The sequence below is a fragment of the Morone saxatilis genome, unplaced genomic scaffold (assembly GCF_004916995.1).
Source record: "Morone saxatilis isolate NCDOM2014 unplaced genomic scaffold, NCSU_SB_2.0 Contig16, whole genome shotgun sequence".
Lineage (NCBI taxonomy): Eukaryota > Metazoa > Chordata > Actinopteri > Moronidae > Morone > Morone saxatilis.
The window spans coordinates 9,444,430-9,458,886 of NW_023339718.1; the positions used below are offsets into that span (position 1 = coordinate 9,444,430).

The 14,457-nt window shown below is 39.8% G+C and overlaps 1 protein-coding gene across 3 annotated transcripts in view; it reads left to right on the plus strand.

Annotated features, from left to right (window-relative positions):
- Window positions 1-14,457, plus strand: part of pcsk5b (proprotein convertase subtilisin/kexin type 5b) — a 51,796-nt gene that overhangs the window by 16,309 nt on the left and 21,030 nt on the right. For all 3 annotated transcript variants that reach the window (XM_035657843.1, XM_035657842.1, XM_035657844.1), the window contains exons 5-10: window positions 11-87; window positions 3,539-3,627; window positions 4,237-4,409; window positions 7,506-7,718; window positions 9,102-9,202; window positions 14,336-14,439. In XM_035657843.1, coding sequence (XP_035513736.1) covers window positions 11-87; window positions 3,539-3,627; window positions 4,237-4,409; window positions 7,506-7,718; window positions 9,102-9,202; window positions 14,336-14,439 — 757 coding nt within the window. The remainder of the gene's footprint in view (window positions 1-10; window positions 88-3,538; window positions 3,628-4,236; window positions 4,410-7,505; window positions 7,719-9,101; window positions 9,203-14,335; window positions 14,440-14,457) is intronic.

A 14,457-nucleotide genomic window follows, 5' to 3' on the forward strand; every position in this document is an offset into this window, starting at 1 on the left:
TCTCCTCCAGGACCCTCAAGCCAGCTTCGATGTCAACGGCAACGATATGGATCCCATGCCTCGATATGACGCAACCAATGAGAACAAGTAAGAATAAAAAAATCTATTCCAGATCTAATGAAAGAGAGAAATGTAATTTACATTAGGGTTATTAGGTAAAGAATAGGATGTGACTTTAGTGTTTGGGGGTTACAGTCAGCCAAATGCTCTTCTGTGCGTCAGTGGGTTTCTGATAGATTTTTACCAGAAGCTCCTCAATATGTTTGTATTTGCTGAGTTCTGACCTTGTTGTGGGTGCGATGAGTTACATTAGTGTATTTGATTGTGACATTTGTGGGTGGATTGTGGTTATTATGTTTGGAAGAGTTGGTGTGTGTATTCAAGTGTGTATGTGTGTAAAAGGAAAAAAGAGAGTCTCGCTTGTCCAGGCATTTGTCTTGTGCCAGTTTGGCTTAGTGAGTGATTTTTGGTGTGTGTATGTGTGTTTGGCTGCAGCAGCCCAAGTGCCTTGGCAGTGGCTCAGTCCCTGCTGGTAATGCATTGTCTTAAAGAGACATGAGGCCTACAGATGCAGCTTAATGAGCTGGTTTCCTTTTCAGGCAGAATTCATAGTTGACTATGATGTTATGTGTTTGGACATAAAAAATGGTTTGACTTCATACATTACTATTCTTTTTACAACATATTATCTTATAGGATTTACAAACTGGAGATTATTTTAGTTTAATCAAAACAAAGCGGTAATAGGAGCTGCAAAGATATGAAAGGTTGGCTTGAGGTGGCTGGCAAGTTAAAACTGGTCATCATGCTTGAAAGGCAAGAAGCTGAGGAATAATGCTAACTTCTAACTCTACATCTGGCAAACTGCAGATTGTTGTCAAACCTTGTGTTGTATAGCAACCAGAATGACGTAATGCTTGTAGATTTTAATCTGTCAGTGTGTAAAAATGGCACTAACAGCTGTGCTTTGAATGTAAGCAGGAGGAAGAAAGCAAGTACGCTATCACTGCATCAATCTGTGTTACAGCTCTCTGAAGTAAAACATTTGGATGCACCAGCATCTTTTGCTTTACTAGTGAAGTTCCTTGTGTCTGCTGACTTCATCCATCACACCCAACACAGATTGAAAAGGACAATATGACAAAACAAACTGTGGAAGGTCCTGTCATGTCCGAGTCAGATATCCTTTTGTTAAAAACACAGAAAGTGAACCTCCTAACAGTTTTGTAATGTTTGTGTCTTTGGATTATTTGTTTGAAACTAGCAGAACTACTAGGATGGATTTGAAAATCCGAAATTTTAGTAAGCCTGATTCACAAAGAAACAACAAATATATGATTCTGACTTTGCTTGTTGAAGCAGGGGCAAAACACACACAGCTAAAAAAAATAAAATACACACACAGCTAAAAAGAAAAAATACATAAACATTATTTGTTCCTGGTTGAAACACAGAAAGATCCCCGAGTGACTGTGAGACAGATGTGTAGAAAATGGAAAATACAGGCAAACGCAAAGACTGGAAAGACGGCCAGACAGACAATTTTATGGATTAGTGGAGTGAAGTGAACTGGGTGAAGACTGTTGATGCGTTTTGAAAAAGGGAGCCAGCAGTTTGGCTCATTAACTGTGACAAAGGGGCCTATCACTGATTTGCAGCCATTTAATATGTTATAGGTCAACCCACACCCTTTCATTGTGTTCCCTTTTCTGTATCTATACCAATGGTGTCTATACATCTAATATCTAAACTGGATATGAACTTAAAATAAATCTAAAGATCATTGTAGAATATTTTCAGTTTGAAAATGTGTGTTTATGATGGAAATGGCTCTCTGATATCTGTGAAATGAGGAATGTTAAAATCCTATTAAAGTCAAATATCTTGAACACAAGTGAGCTGAGTTGTTGATTTCCATTTCCTTAGATTAATAGCACTTTCATATCTGGTAAATATGAAGCTACTGTAAGCAGCTAGTTAGTTTAGCTAAGTATAAGGACTGGAAATGGGGGAGCAGCTTGGCTTTGGCGTTGTTCTTACACTGGTGTCTGTACAGATTCATAGAACAAGACTCATCATTTGTTTTTGAGTGTTTTAACTACCTTTCCAGTCTTTGTGCTAAGCTAACCAACTGCTGGTGGAAACTTATATTTATCGTACAGAAAAGGAAGTGATATCAATCTTCTCGTCTCACTCTCGGCCAGATATCAATTAAGCATAAAATGTCAAACTTTATTCCTATTCCTCTGCCTTTTCTTGTTTGTACTTCGCTGTCCTGCTGTGAACTTTCTATAGTTTAAGACTATCAAAATCATTTTCCACACATGGCTTTAATACTCTATAGGTAGCACAGGAAGAAAAGGTCAAGCTAAAGCCATTTTGGCATGTGGGAAAACCTTAGTGCAGTTTCATCATTAGCACAAGTGCCCAGAACCATGTTCAAGCATGTTGTGCATTTTACTGCTAGTAGAAAAATATGAGAAAGATACCCATTTTGTTACATACTATACTATACTATACTATACTATACTATACTATACTATAATAAACTATACACTGTAGCTGAGTGTGGAGAGTCATGCCTCAGTACTTTTTTTAAACCTTTGATCATGTTGTTAAATAAATGTTAACCTCAAATCATCAGGTTACTGTGAAACGGATTTTCCTCAGTCTGATCGCTTCCCTGGACTTTAAAACTTCCCCGGGGGTTTCTATAGCTAGATGCTGGGTTTCCATGGCAGCGGTCAGAGCTGTTTCCGGGGGGTGTTGTGATGCAGATGTTCTCTGCAGGAGGTGTGTGTGTGCGTGAGTGTGTTTGTGCCGATCCAGAAAGTGGTGTTTTTGAGGAGGCGGTGGACGCAAACATACTTATGTTTGTTTACGCTGGTTGCTGACCCGGGCCGATTGTCACCACTGCAGTTACTGGTGGAATGTTACCCTGTTGTGTGTGCGTGCGTGTGTGTGTGTGTGTGTCTGTGTGTGTGTGTGTGAGTGTGTGTTTAGTTGTTAAGAGTAGTGTGAGTAGTCACAGTAACTTATTACTGATGTTGGACATTGTTCCAACTATCATTGTTAGTGTGTGTGTGTGTGTGTGTCCGCGCTTGAGTAGCACAGTGCTTGCAAGCTGCACTCAGAAAATGCCAAAAAGAAATCCAACGTATTTCTCCGTAAGCGTGTGTTTGTAAATTTGGGGACTGTTGGCCTTGAGGAACTCCAAAAATATTTGTACTGACAGCATTACAAATGTTTAACTACCCCCTCTTCCATTCTCTGTCAAGCCTATGAGGAAGAAGCAATAATTATAGACATGTTTCTAGTGTTTACTACATTTGTAACACTTATTACACTTAAACCATTTTGTTTAGCGTTGCTTCATATATACACGTATATACACATTTATCTATGAAAATGTGTGTTCTTGCTTTCCACTTCAAAAGCTGCGTGTTTATCTGGCAAGTTTGTGTGTGCTCTCCTGCTTGTGTATACACGTGTGCTTGAGATCTGTTTAATAAGCTGTTCATTCCCGCTCTTTCCTCAGGCACGGGACACGGTGTGCGGGCGAAGTTGCTGCAGCCGCAAACAACTCCCACTGCATAGTGGGAATTGCCTATAATGCCAGAATAGGAGGTGAGTGATTGGTTATATTTGTCTGGTTTCTGAAACAGTATTTATCAACAGTTTTTGACATGTTTCTGTTTTATCGGCAACAGAGATATATTACTTGTGTCATATGAATGTGTGTGTGTTAGTGTAGTTAAGCTTGATAATCATTAGTGTATGACATTTGTAGGTACAGGATCCTGAAAAGACAACTACCACTGCTAACAACATTCGTCTGTTCCTGGTGTTAGTGTTGGTGTGCAATGCTGATTTTCATCAACCGATGTAGAATGAATCCAGCAACCTGGTTTAACTAAAATGATTGATCATGTGTTTATGTCCCACATACCATGGTGATGTGATTGACAGGTTGTCATTGTGATGTCTGACAGTTTGTCTTGATACATGCAGGTGTTATGTGGGGCAAGCATACTGACACGGAAATATGTGCTACTTAATGTATTGATTAGCCCAATTAATGACTTGATTTGCCTGAATTTATTATGGTTATAATTGCAGGACAGCTAAGGAGCTTAATGTACAGTATACTGTTAAACTTTTTCAGTCAGTTATGTGGAAATACACAGGAGATAGATTAAACATTGGTTTCATGTATTATTTCTGTTTGTGTATCAGGCGTGAGAATGCTGGATGGAGATGTAACAGATATGGTGGAGGCCAAGTCTCTGAGCCTCCAGCCACAGCACATCGACATCTACAGTGCCAGCTGGGGACCTGATGATGATGGAAAGACTGTGGATGGACCAGCATCTCTGGCCAGGCAGGCCTTTGAGAATGGCATCCGCATGGTGGGCACATGCATACACATTTACACACTAAAACATGTACAAATAAACATGTGCTTTATTGCTTAGCCAAGACTTTTAAATTGGTATTCACATGGTGAGAAAAGATATAAAAACACACACACACAAGCAGATGTGTGTGTGTGTGCGCTTCACGCTCATATACTCATATCCCTAAGTCCTGCCTGGCTATCTCTACCTGTGAAAGTCCTCTGGACATTAGAGAGCAGCTCTGGTCTATTAGCATATATTCATTTACATATTCATAGCTTATTTTGCATAACGACAAGCTGGCGCTGTGTTGTTGGCTGAGTTGAGTGAAAAAGCTATAACAGAGGTTAAGAGGGGTGAAGTAATTTACTGGTCACATCTCACACACACACACACATACAAATTCTACACATTCCTAAATTTTGCTACAACTGGCTTTCTGCCATTTGGTTAAGCAGATGTAGACCTTTTGAGGAGGTGAGACAGAAAAAACTGGAAGGCTGCGAGCCTGTGGCATGTTGTTACAAAAAAAAAAAGAAAAGAAAGAGAAGAAAGAAAGGGACGAACAGGAAGGGAGTGTGACTAGAAGAGGTGCCCTGTTGCTACTGACAGGCTGGCCTTTTAAGATGACAGAAGTGAGGGAGATATCTGTCCAACTGGTACAAGTTGAGTATGTGTATGCGCTTGCATGCTCTTCACTGTGTGTGTCTGTGTGTTTGTATTTGTGAATCTAAGTGGAGATGGCATGCTTGTGAGTGTAACATGTACCTATGTGACACTCGGAGGGGACAGTTTATCACAGAGAGCCGAGGTGTTAGAGATACCACTGACAGCTGTGGAAAGGGTTGTGCTCTGGTCTGTGTTGCTGTTTGTATGAAAGACAGGAGTTTGTTTTTCTGTTTCCTGGCTATAGTTTGTTATATATGAAAGAGAAAGAGACATTGTGTGTCTCTGTTATGTATGCGCAAAAGTTTTCATCTAATAAGTGTATTTTAGTCTGGTAATTCAGATATTCAGCTCTCTTATCAGCTTATTTAGTCTACAGCATGTCTTCTTTAGTCATTGAAATTAGAAATAAATTCTCCAACAATCGACAAATTCATTAATTCATTCAGTTTGTTTGAGCAAACAAATTGACAATGTGTTTATCGCCTTCCCATCCTCTTAACTCTGTTTCGTCTCTCTCGCTCTTATTCTTTGTCTCCTCCCCTATTGCTCTTCAAAGTGCTCTCCATCAGTGTTTGCTCCTGTCTGATCCCCCTCTCTCTCAGAAGGGCTCCACTCGCTTATCGCTGCCTGACAGAAGCCCCCTTTTGAAGAACTCCATTCCACCCTTTATTCCCTTGTGTGTGTGTGTGTGTGTCTGTGCGCGCAAGTCTGATGAGTGTGTGTCTTGACAAACAGTGTGAATCGCAGTGTCAGTCAGTCCGTCACATGTCTTGTCTGACTCCTGGCTGAACTTTGCTTTCACAACTCTGTTGGTCGTCACCAGTATTGTAACTCTCTGTGTGTGTCCATCATGCATGGGTTTAGATCATTTTCAACTCTGCCAATTCTGGAAGCACAATGTCAGATTGAATAGTAAAAGGCATTTGGCTTGAGCAGGCAGCATACGATATTAGTACAATAATTGGTGTCTTTATTCACACTTTGAGTTGATGGGAAGTTCACTCTGAGTTTGTCCTGGCCTATCAATTAGCGAGATCCTCTGAATGGGATGAGTTTCTTTTAATACACTTCTGTAATCTCTTCTGGAAACATAGATTTAAATATTAAACAGCTGCCTGGCTAAACATGTCATGGGCATCAGTTATAACAAATGTCCGTATGTGTACAGTGTTCAGCCAAAACTTGCTCATAAAATCATTGTAAAAACTCTTATTTATGTCTTATTTGCTGTAAATACAAATAAGTTATTTGATATACAGTATGCTTTTGGAAAACAGACTCCTGCACTGCATTTTTGTGGCTTTATTGCTTTGCTTCCTTTCATATTTGTGTACACAAGTAAATTCTAATGCTGGCCTTTTGTGGTCTTTTGATGCTTTATTGTCGTTCTTCAAATACAAATAATACCACTGTTTATGTAATATTTTCAAAATAAGTTACTTAAAAAGATTGAGCGAAACAGCTGAATATACAGGACTGATTTAACTATAAATAATGAAACAAAATAGAACAGAGTACACAAGGTCACAACCACAAGAATGTAACAAGATGGAAATGTTAAATGAAAGAAACAACAACTGACTGGGCAGACAGACAGCAACAATAGCATCAATAAAGACAACCAAATCAAAGATTAGAAAATTGCCTTACTGTAAGATTAAATTACAAATTGTTTTAAAAGATAATGGAGCTATTCCCTTCCAAAAAAAACAATAAAACATGTATATTCTTAATAATTCACATGTATAAAAATAATTTAATCTTTTTCAATATTTCAGTAAAATGTGCAAAAATAAATCTTCCTTCTGAAAACAAATGGAAAAAAACAAAGCTAAGTTTAAGCATCAGATGTGATGCAATGAAATTTCACAAAAACAAACATCCTAATAGTAATATCCTGTAACTCACTTATTACTTATTAATATGATAAGCATTGGCTCTAGTAATACAAGCAATACCAGTCTGATGTCAGTCAGTGCCGTGCTGTCGTGTCACTGATGTAGGGAGAGATGAATATTTACCTCTGTCTGACATGGAAAAAAACTCACTCACGCAGCATGGTACTCAGCAGTGCCAACTTTTAAAAGAAAAAACAAAATCTTCACTATATTTTGCCCAGTTGAAACATAATGATTACGGAACTTGGATCAAATCACATCAGATCTGTTGCCAGACACTCGCAGGACTGCTGAGGACTTGCACTGTCTTTTCTGCCTACTGATCTTTTCCGGCTCTTTCACTGTTGCCGATGTTTCCTTCATTATACGGTGATTTCTGCACACTGAACACAGAACTTGTTACTTCCCTTCTTATAGACATTAAAAGAACATTTAAAACATTAAGCCAAAACAAAGTCTGGTGAGCAGTAATTACTCTTTGTGTACTGTGTGTAAAATCTGCAGCCTCTTACTGTATCCTCTCTGGATTTATTCCTCTCAGGGGAGGAACAACCGTGGCTCCATCTTTGTTTGGGCTTCAGGCAACGGCGGGCGTAGCAGAGACCACTGCTCCTGTGATGGCTACACCAACTCCATCTACACCATCTCCATCTCCAGCACAGCCGAGAGTGGACGCAAGCCGTGGTACCTGGAGGAATGCTCATCCACACTGACCACCACCTACAGCAGCGGGGAGAACTACGACCGAAAGATTGTAAGGATTGAAGTGTGTGTGGTAGAGTTCAAGAACTGCTGCTGAACACACACCCATATATAAGCGCATTAGTTCTTGAAAGGAGCATAAGTGCCTATGGCCTGATTGATTTTACTGCAGAGCCTGAATGCTTATTCCGTCCTCACTGATGTCCAAGTTGTGTGTGTTTTGTGCTTAATTGAAATCCAAGCTTTAAATGTGTGATATGAACCAAAAAGGTCCAAGATAACCACTAACTTACATTCAATACTACTTTTGATTTGCAGCTTTAAAAAGTTGAAAATGTTCAGGTGCAATATATAAGAATACAGTGTGATGCAATTTGGCATTAATTTGGCTTTGTGTGTATGTGCTTGTGGGTCCAGTGGTGTGACCTTGTTTGACTCAGATCAACCAAATCACACAGTGACAGTTGTCCACTGTGAGCTAGCTTGTCTGGCAGTGTCTTGCTACATTCCTCGTACTGATGCTACAGACGGGCATACACACACACACACACACATTCATGACACACACACACACATTCACACCAACACACACACACACACACATTCTTCACAGTTTCCCTCCGGCTTTGTACACTTACAGTAGAACCTCATATATCTCAATGTCAGTCTAATCTACTTGAGCACATACTGTGCTGTCTACTCAAATACTATTGGAACACTTTCACTTCTTACTTCCATTTCAGATTCTGCGTGTGTGTGTGTGTCTTCAGATAATCCCTCAAACTTTATGGTCCAGGAAAGGTCCTTTGATGAGGACTCAGACTGGAAGTTTGCCAAGCTTTTCTTGGCTGGCTCACTGTTAAACTCCTTGACTAGTTGGCTGTCTAAAGTCCATACAATCAAAGAATCAAAGTGAACATACAGCAACAAGTTTTATAATTTTTTTTTATTCCTTCTTATTCTTTATCCTTTGTTTCTCCTTGGGCATTGATTCCTTGAATTCTTGGGGTGATTTGTATACTTGTGTGTGAGTCTCTGTTTGTGTGTGTGTAGGTGTGTGTGTTATCTGTAGTGAGGCAGTGTATCAAAGCTGGAATGTGAGTTTCAGGAGTTTCAGGTGTGTCTAAATCCTCCTGATCCTCATGACTTCAATCCCTCTCTGTCTGTCTGTTTGTCTTTCTCCGTCCCTTCTTGCCATCACTGTCACTATTTTCTCCTTTGTGCCTCTAACTCCACCAATGGTCTTCTCTTCCTCTCATTTATCTGTTTTCTTCTGGCTTTACTTTGGAAATTTCTCCCCTTTGGTCTTTGACTCTTCCCTCATCCCCTTCCTTTCCCTTTTTTTTCTTTTTTCATTACTGCAATTCATCTTCATTTCTCTTTTATCCCCGTCTGACTCTGTCTTCACTCCCCTTCTCCTCTCCTATATTTGCAGATCACAACAGACCTGAGACATCGGTGTACAGACAGCCACACAGGGACATCGGCCTCTGCTCCCATGGCTGCTGCCATTATTGCTCTGGCCCTGGAGGCAAAGTAAGATCCACTTAACCTCATCCTTTCACTTCATCCCTTTGCCCCTTGCTTACCTTCTAATGCACTCTTGTCCTCTGGGCCTCAATGATCCATAAGGGGAACACGTGAAGCATTTTTTCACAAATACATCATTGCCAAGTGGAGCAGTGGAGATGCATTTAAATACTTATTTTTAGTCAGTTAAACCCAGATATATTTGTGCAGTGACATACTAAAGACACAGGGTTTCAGAAGAGTGACATATAATGTATATGCACTTTGGTACACAGTGTTTTATCTCAGCTGTCTATAAAAAGGCTCATAACATAGTGAATATATGTAGAATAAGTAGGGATGCACTTGGCCGATACCAATGGTTAAAAGAACAGGTTGGCCGATAGTTGATGCCCATAACGTTTTTGTTATTTATTTGCCCTTTTGTGCCAGGGGAGCAAAGCAATCTACAAAAAATAAGCATTTCTGCCTTGTTGCAGCTTAGTCTATTTCTCTTCTTATCCAAGAGATATGCAGGGCTGAACAGCTGCTCACTGTCCGCACTGCTGCATGGAGCTCACCGGTATTTAGCATGCAAATTGTACCAGTGCTGGAAAAAGAAGGTGATTATTTCTGCAATATCTGAGTTGGAAATAACCAACACAACATTTAATTAGCGCAAAATCAATGTGACACAGATAAACAGATACACATCAGCCACTGACGATGTCGGTCAATGAGGCGAATATTTGCAATGTTCGGCGTGTCCCTAAGAATTTGACTGATTACTGCATTTTTTAAATATATGTCTTAAAATATATCTTCTATTACACAATCACCAACATGGTGATGTCATTGTTATTGTGGGCAAAATACTGGGATTTTTGCTTTTAAACATAAAACATTTAGATCTAGTCCACTGTTTCATGCTGTCTGCAACAAGCAGAGCTACCCACAGACATTTTGGGGCCAGGTGCTTTCATGCCAAACATTTCTGCTAGAAGGGTCTGGAGAGCCAATTTCAAAGATGGCACTTTCAAAGACAAGAAAAGTTACAGATTTTTAAAATCATTTTATTTTCAATTGGTTTCAATGTCCCGTCTTCACACTGCAAATGCCTGCTCGACCCCTCTTCAAAACAAGTTGATGTGCTTTTATTTGTGATAAATTCTTGAATTGGAAAGAGTGCAGGTGCAGGTGCTGAGACTCTGAATTGGGCTTTACCCCATCATCACATGTTGAGCGGCTCAGTTAGCTGAGGTCACTTCATTTAACCTGGATAATCCAATCCAAATCCTCCCTGTAGAAAATATTCTCGGTTTCCAGGCAGTGCTGGGCACATAAGCCTGTTTCCTCAACAAGATTATCACACACTGCTTCTTGCCTGCCTGCTTTCTTCTCTTCTGCTAGCTCTCACCTCCTCTCTGTTATACTTGCTGTGCCTCTACCACTGTCATGATGGTCTTTTTTCCCTCCTCCAAGGAAACCGCTCTTTCTTCCCTTCTATCCATTCATTCAGTTTCTCACGTGAATAAACTTGCATGCATGCACACGCAGGCAAAGGGGAGAGGATGAAAGAATAAGACGGAAAAAGTTTAGAAAAACTGATCGCATCTGCTCTTATCTGGTGAATGAAAGCAAGCAAACTTTCTGTGATAAACATGTCACGACGCCATTATGCTAGACTTCACTAAACACTTTGTTGTGAGGCCTATTCCCTTGGTATGAGAGTGGATTGGAACATGTTACTTCAGAAAGCTATCCCTTGCTCTGTTCTTTGTAGATTTTTGCCAAGTTTAAGATGGTGTAAGTCTGCACATGATTCATCTCTTTATGAGCTGGAGTCCTGCATGGCAAGCAGCAACGTTTTTAGAGCCTCAGAAACTTTTATTTCTTTTCTTTAGTCCTTGGAAGTGAAGAAATGGAAAAGTGAGTGAACATGGAGACAAGAGACTTCAGTGAGGAAATTAGGAGGGATGAAAAAGAAATGAGCATGGATAACCATAAGAACCTCATCTACTGGGAGGTTTTGATAACCCAAAGCAGGGACAGATGGGTGAAAAGAAAACAATTTCTTCTCCATTCATCTGCTTTAAAATTCAAGCTTGAGAGGCAGATTTAAGAGTGAAAAATTACAGTTATTGTTTAGTGGGTAATCTTCCATCACTGGACTGAACCAAGGTGAGATGGAGATGGACTTTTTGGCTCTTCATTTTACCCCTTCACTTGCTACTTGGCTTTCTCCCTGCGGAGTACCCGTGTGTGTTTTCATCCATAATTACACTTAAGAGAAGCACCAAGAAACCTATATTAGACGTACTGATTTGCTGCTGGTTTTCCCTAGTATGTGAGCTACTCCATTAATTAGTATTGGCTTGTTTATGGGAAGGCTGTCGTGGCCTAGATAACGATGCCAAAGTCACTTTTAATTAATGACCATAAAACATTTATGGAACCATAATTACACAGTGGCAGCTAAGCCTATTAATATTGATCTGAACATTAATTATTCTGACTTTTCATAGCACTTATCTGTGCTACCATCCTTTAATTATTTTTTACTTGATATTTTATTTTCAGCTATTTAGTCAAGTTCTTCAGTTGGATTTGATAAGTATCTGCTTAGTTAGGGCATTAGTGAGTTTTGATGTGTTAATGTCTTGGCAACTGTTGTATTCTGGGCATCGTGAGGATGTGTTCTTCCAGGTTGAAGACTTTTTTGTTTATTCCTGATCTCATCCATAGCATAAGAAAGCAGTTTGTCTTGAACCCTGATAGCTGCAAAAAGTCTGGCCCAACACTCCATTAAGGCAATTTGATTACTCTACTTTAAAAGCCAAAGAATGATGGACAGCTAATGTAAAACGTTAGCTCTTTTCCAGGCTCCTAGCTCTGCCAGAGAGTAATAGCCAGCTTTCAGCGTAACAGAATTTTTGTGCTCTTCTTATTTTAAGTGAAACCAGGGAACACAATTAAAATACAGACTTTGATTCTTATTTTACTATGATGACTGATTTTCAAAACCATGAAGAACTTGCGCTGCTCTGAGACAAATAGGGCAGGTCAACACACAATGGGCCTCATGTAGCAACTTTCTGTGAAGAGAAAATATAAGCAAGTTTTTTTAGTTTATGCATGAAAATAGAGCAAGTGAGGTCTCAGGCATGATCAGTCCCAAATGATAAATTGGAGGCGTGTGGCCAGTTGTTATTAGCATTGGTAAAGCCCCTTAAACTTTATGTAAGGGAAGGTGTTTTGCATGTGCAAACACTGGAACTGGACAGATGCCACGTACAATTATTGGGAAATCATTGTGTTACTGCAGCAGATTATCCAGGCATTGCAGGGGAACAGTAAATCATTGTGTCAGCACTGTTACACACAGTAACAGTACCAGTGGTATCACACCATCATGTGTTTGTCCTAAATTGAGGCTCCAGATGTAAAATCAGTATTCCTGGCAATCTGAAACATTTCGTCAAATAGATCTGTGTGATCTATAAAAAAAGCATTCTCCGCGTAAACACTGGATGGCCAAAGCATCTAAGAGCAGTATGTTTTAATAGTCTTTATTATGATCAATGGACTGATTAGCATTTATTTAGCCCACAAATCGCTCTAAAACATAATAATCTAAATTTGATTGATATTCACATGTTTGGGAATCCTGTATCCCAAAGGGGGAGCCCTCTGGTTGTTATCAGACATGTTTGATTGACTAATCTGACCGTGATTCTGTAGCCTGACCCACTTAATGAGTTCGATTACACCAAACCTCTAAATATTGCTGCCTTTAGATTTCCAGCATCCATACAGCACCCAGTCAACCTGGGATTGTTCGTTATAGGAGAGATCTGACTCTTGACACACGCGGTATGACTGGTCTGGATCATGTGCGTCCCTAAAGAACAAATATGGGATCAAGGAAAAAGGCAAGGCATTATAGATGCATAGAACAATACAATAAAGACAAGAAACCATAACCACCTACAAAACCAAACACAGTATTGATGAACCCTATCCCTAGTCATACACCACAGATACAGATAAAATTGACGGAACCTTTACGGAAAAGAGTGCACATGTAAAGGAGGCTTTTTACTGTAATCGGCCAAATGTGTGATGCTGAGACTTCTCCCAGATGTTCAGGATTTTAAAAGTCCTCCAATGCCTTTTTGTTTTAAGAGATCACAGGAAGCTGTGAAAGAACCTACTCTTACGCAAGCAGCTCAACAGGCAAAGGCACAGTGTGCTCAAGTGTCGCCTGTCGATCTCCGTCTTTCTCTCACATCATATCTGTATTCCCACTTCGTACATTTTGAAATCCAGATGTTGGGTTGCAACATTAATGTTAGTTTTAAATATTAGTTTTAGGTCAACTGATTCAGAGTAGTGCAGATTGTGGAGGTCTCAGATGGCGAGGGAGTGACATGAGGGGAGGGAACGGAGCATCTGGCCAGCATATGAGATGGAAGGGAATCCCAGGAAACTTAGTGACCCACTTCTTCCTGGTTTTTCCATTTTAATGTAGCGTTTGGACATCAAAGACGTCGAGACACATGGCTGCCATCTCGTAATGGATCTCACGTGAGATCTAAGAAACCAGGGAGGGATGAACGGGCATCCATGCTCTCCATCCTCTCTGTAATTTTCTCTCTCAGTAATCTTCCACCTACTGTATAAAACTGTTTCTTTACCTTTTTTTGCATTTCATCCTCATTCTTCCTACGTGCACTTTGTTTTTTAACCTCTTTCTTCTTTTAGCCTAAACCTCTATATGCTGTTGTCTGAATTTACTCCCATAAGGAAGATTGTGCTCCATACTTTATTGTCCATTTCCCCTCTTTTAGTCAGTTTTTCTCTCTGTGTTCTGTTCTTTTTTTTCACAACAAAATACATTATTCAAAGCAGTATTCCTCATCCTCATTCTTGTATTTACATTGTCAGTACTGCCTGACCTTGTCACTTATGTATGTGCTTGTGTGTTGATTTACCCATTTGTTATTTAAAATGTATGCGTATATCCGAGTATGTTCACAGGAAGGCAGGTCTTGTGTATTTACTTTGTTCCTGCTCATTTATGTGGTCCCACTTTTTCCTTGGATCTTTTTAAATAACGATGAATAAATTCATGTATTTTTGTGTGTTTTCTTCCACTAGTCCTCTTCTAACATGGAGAGATGTTCAGCACATCATTGTAAAGACCTCTAGAGCCGGACATCTCAGTGCCCCTGACTGGAAGACCAATGCTGCTGGTTACAATGGTACACACACACACACAC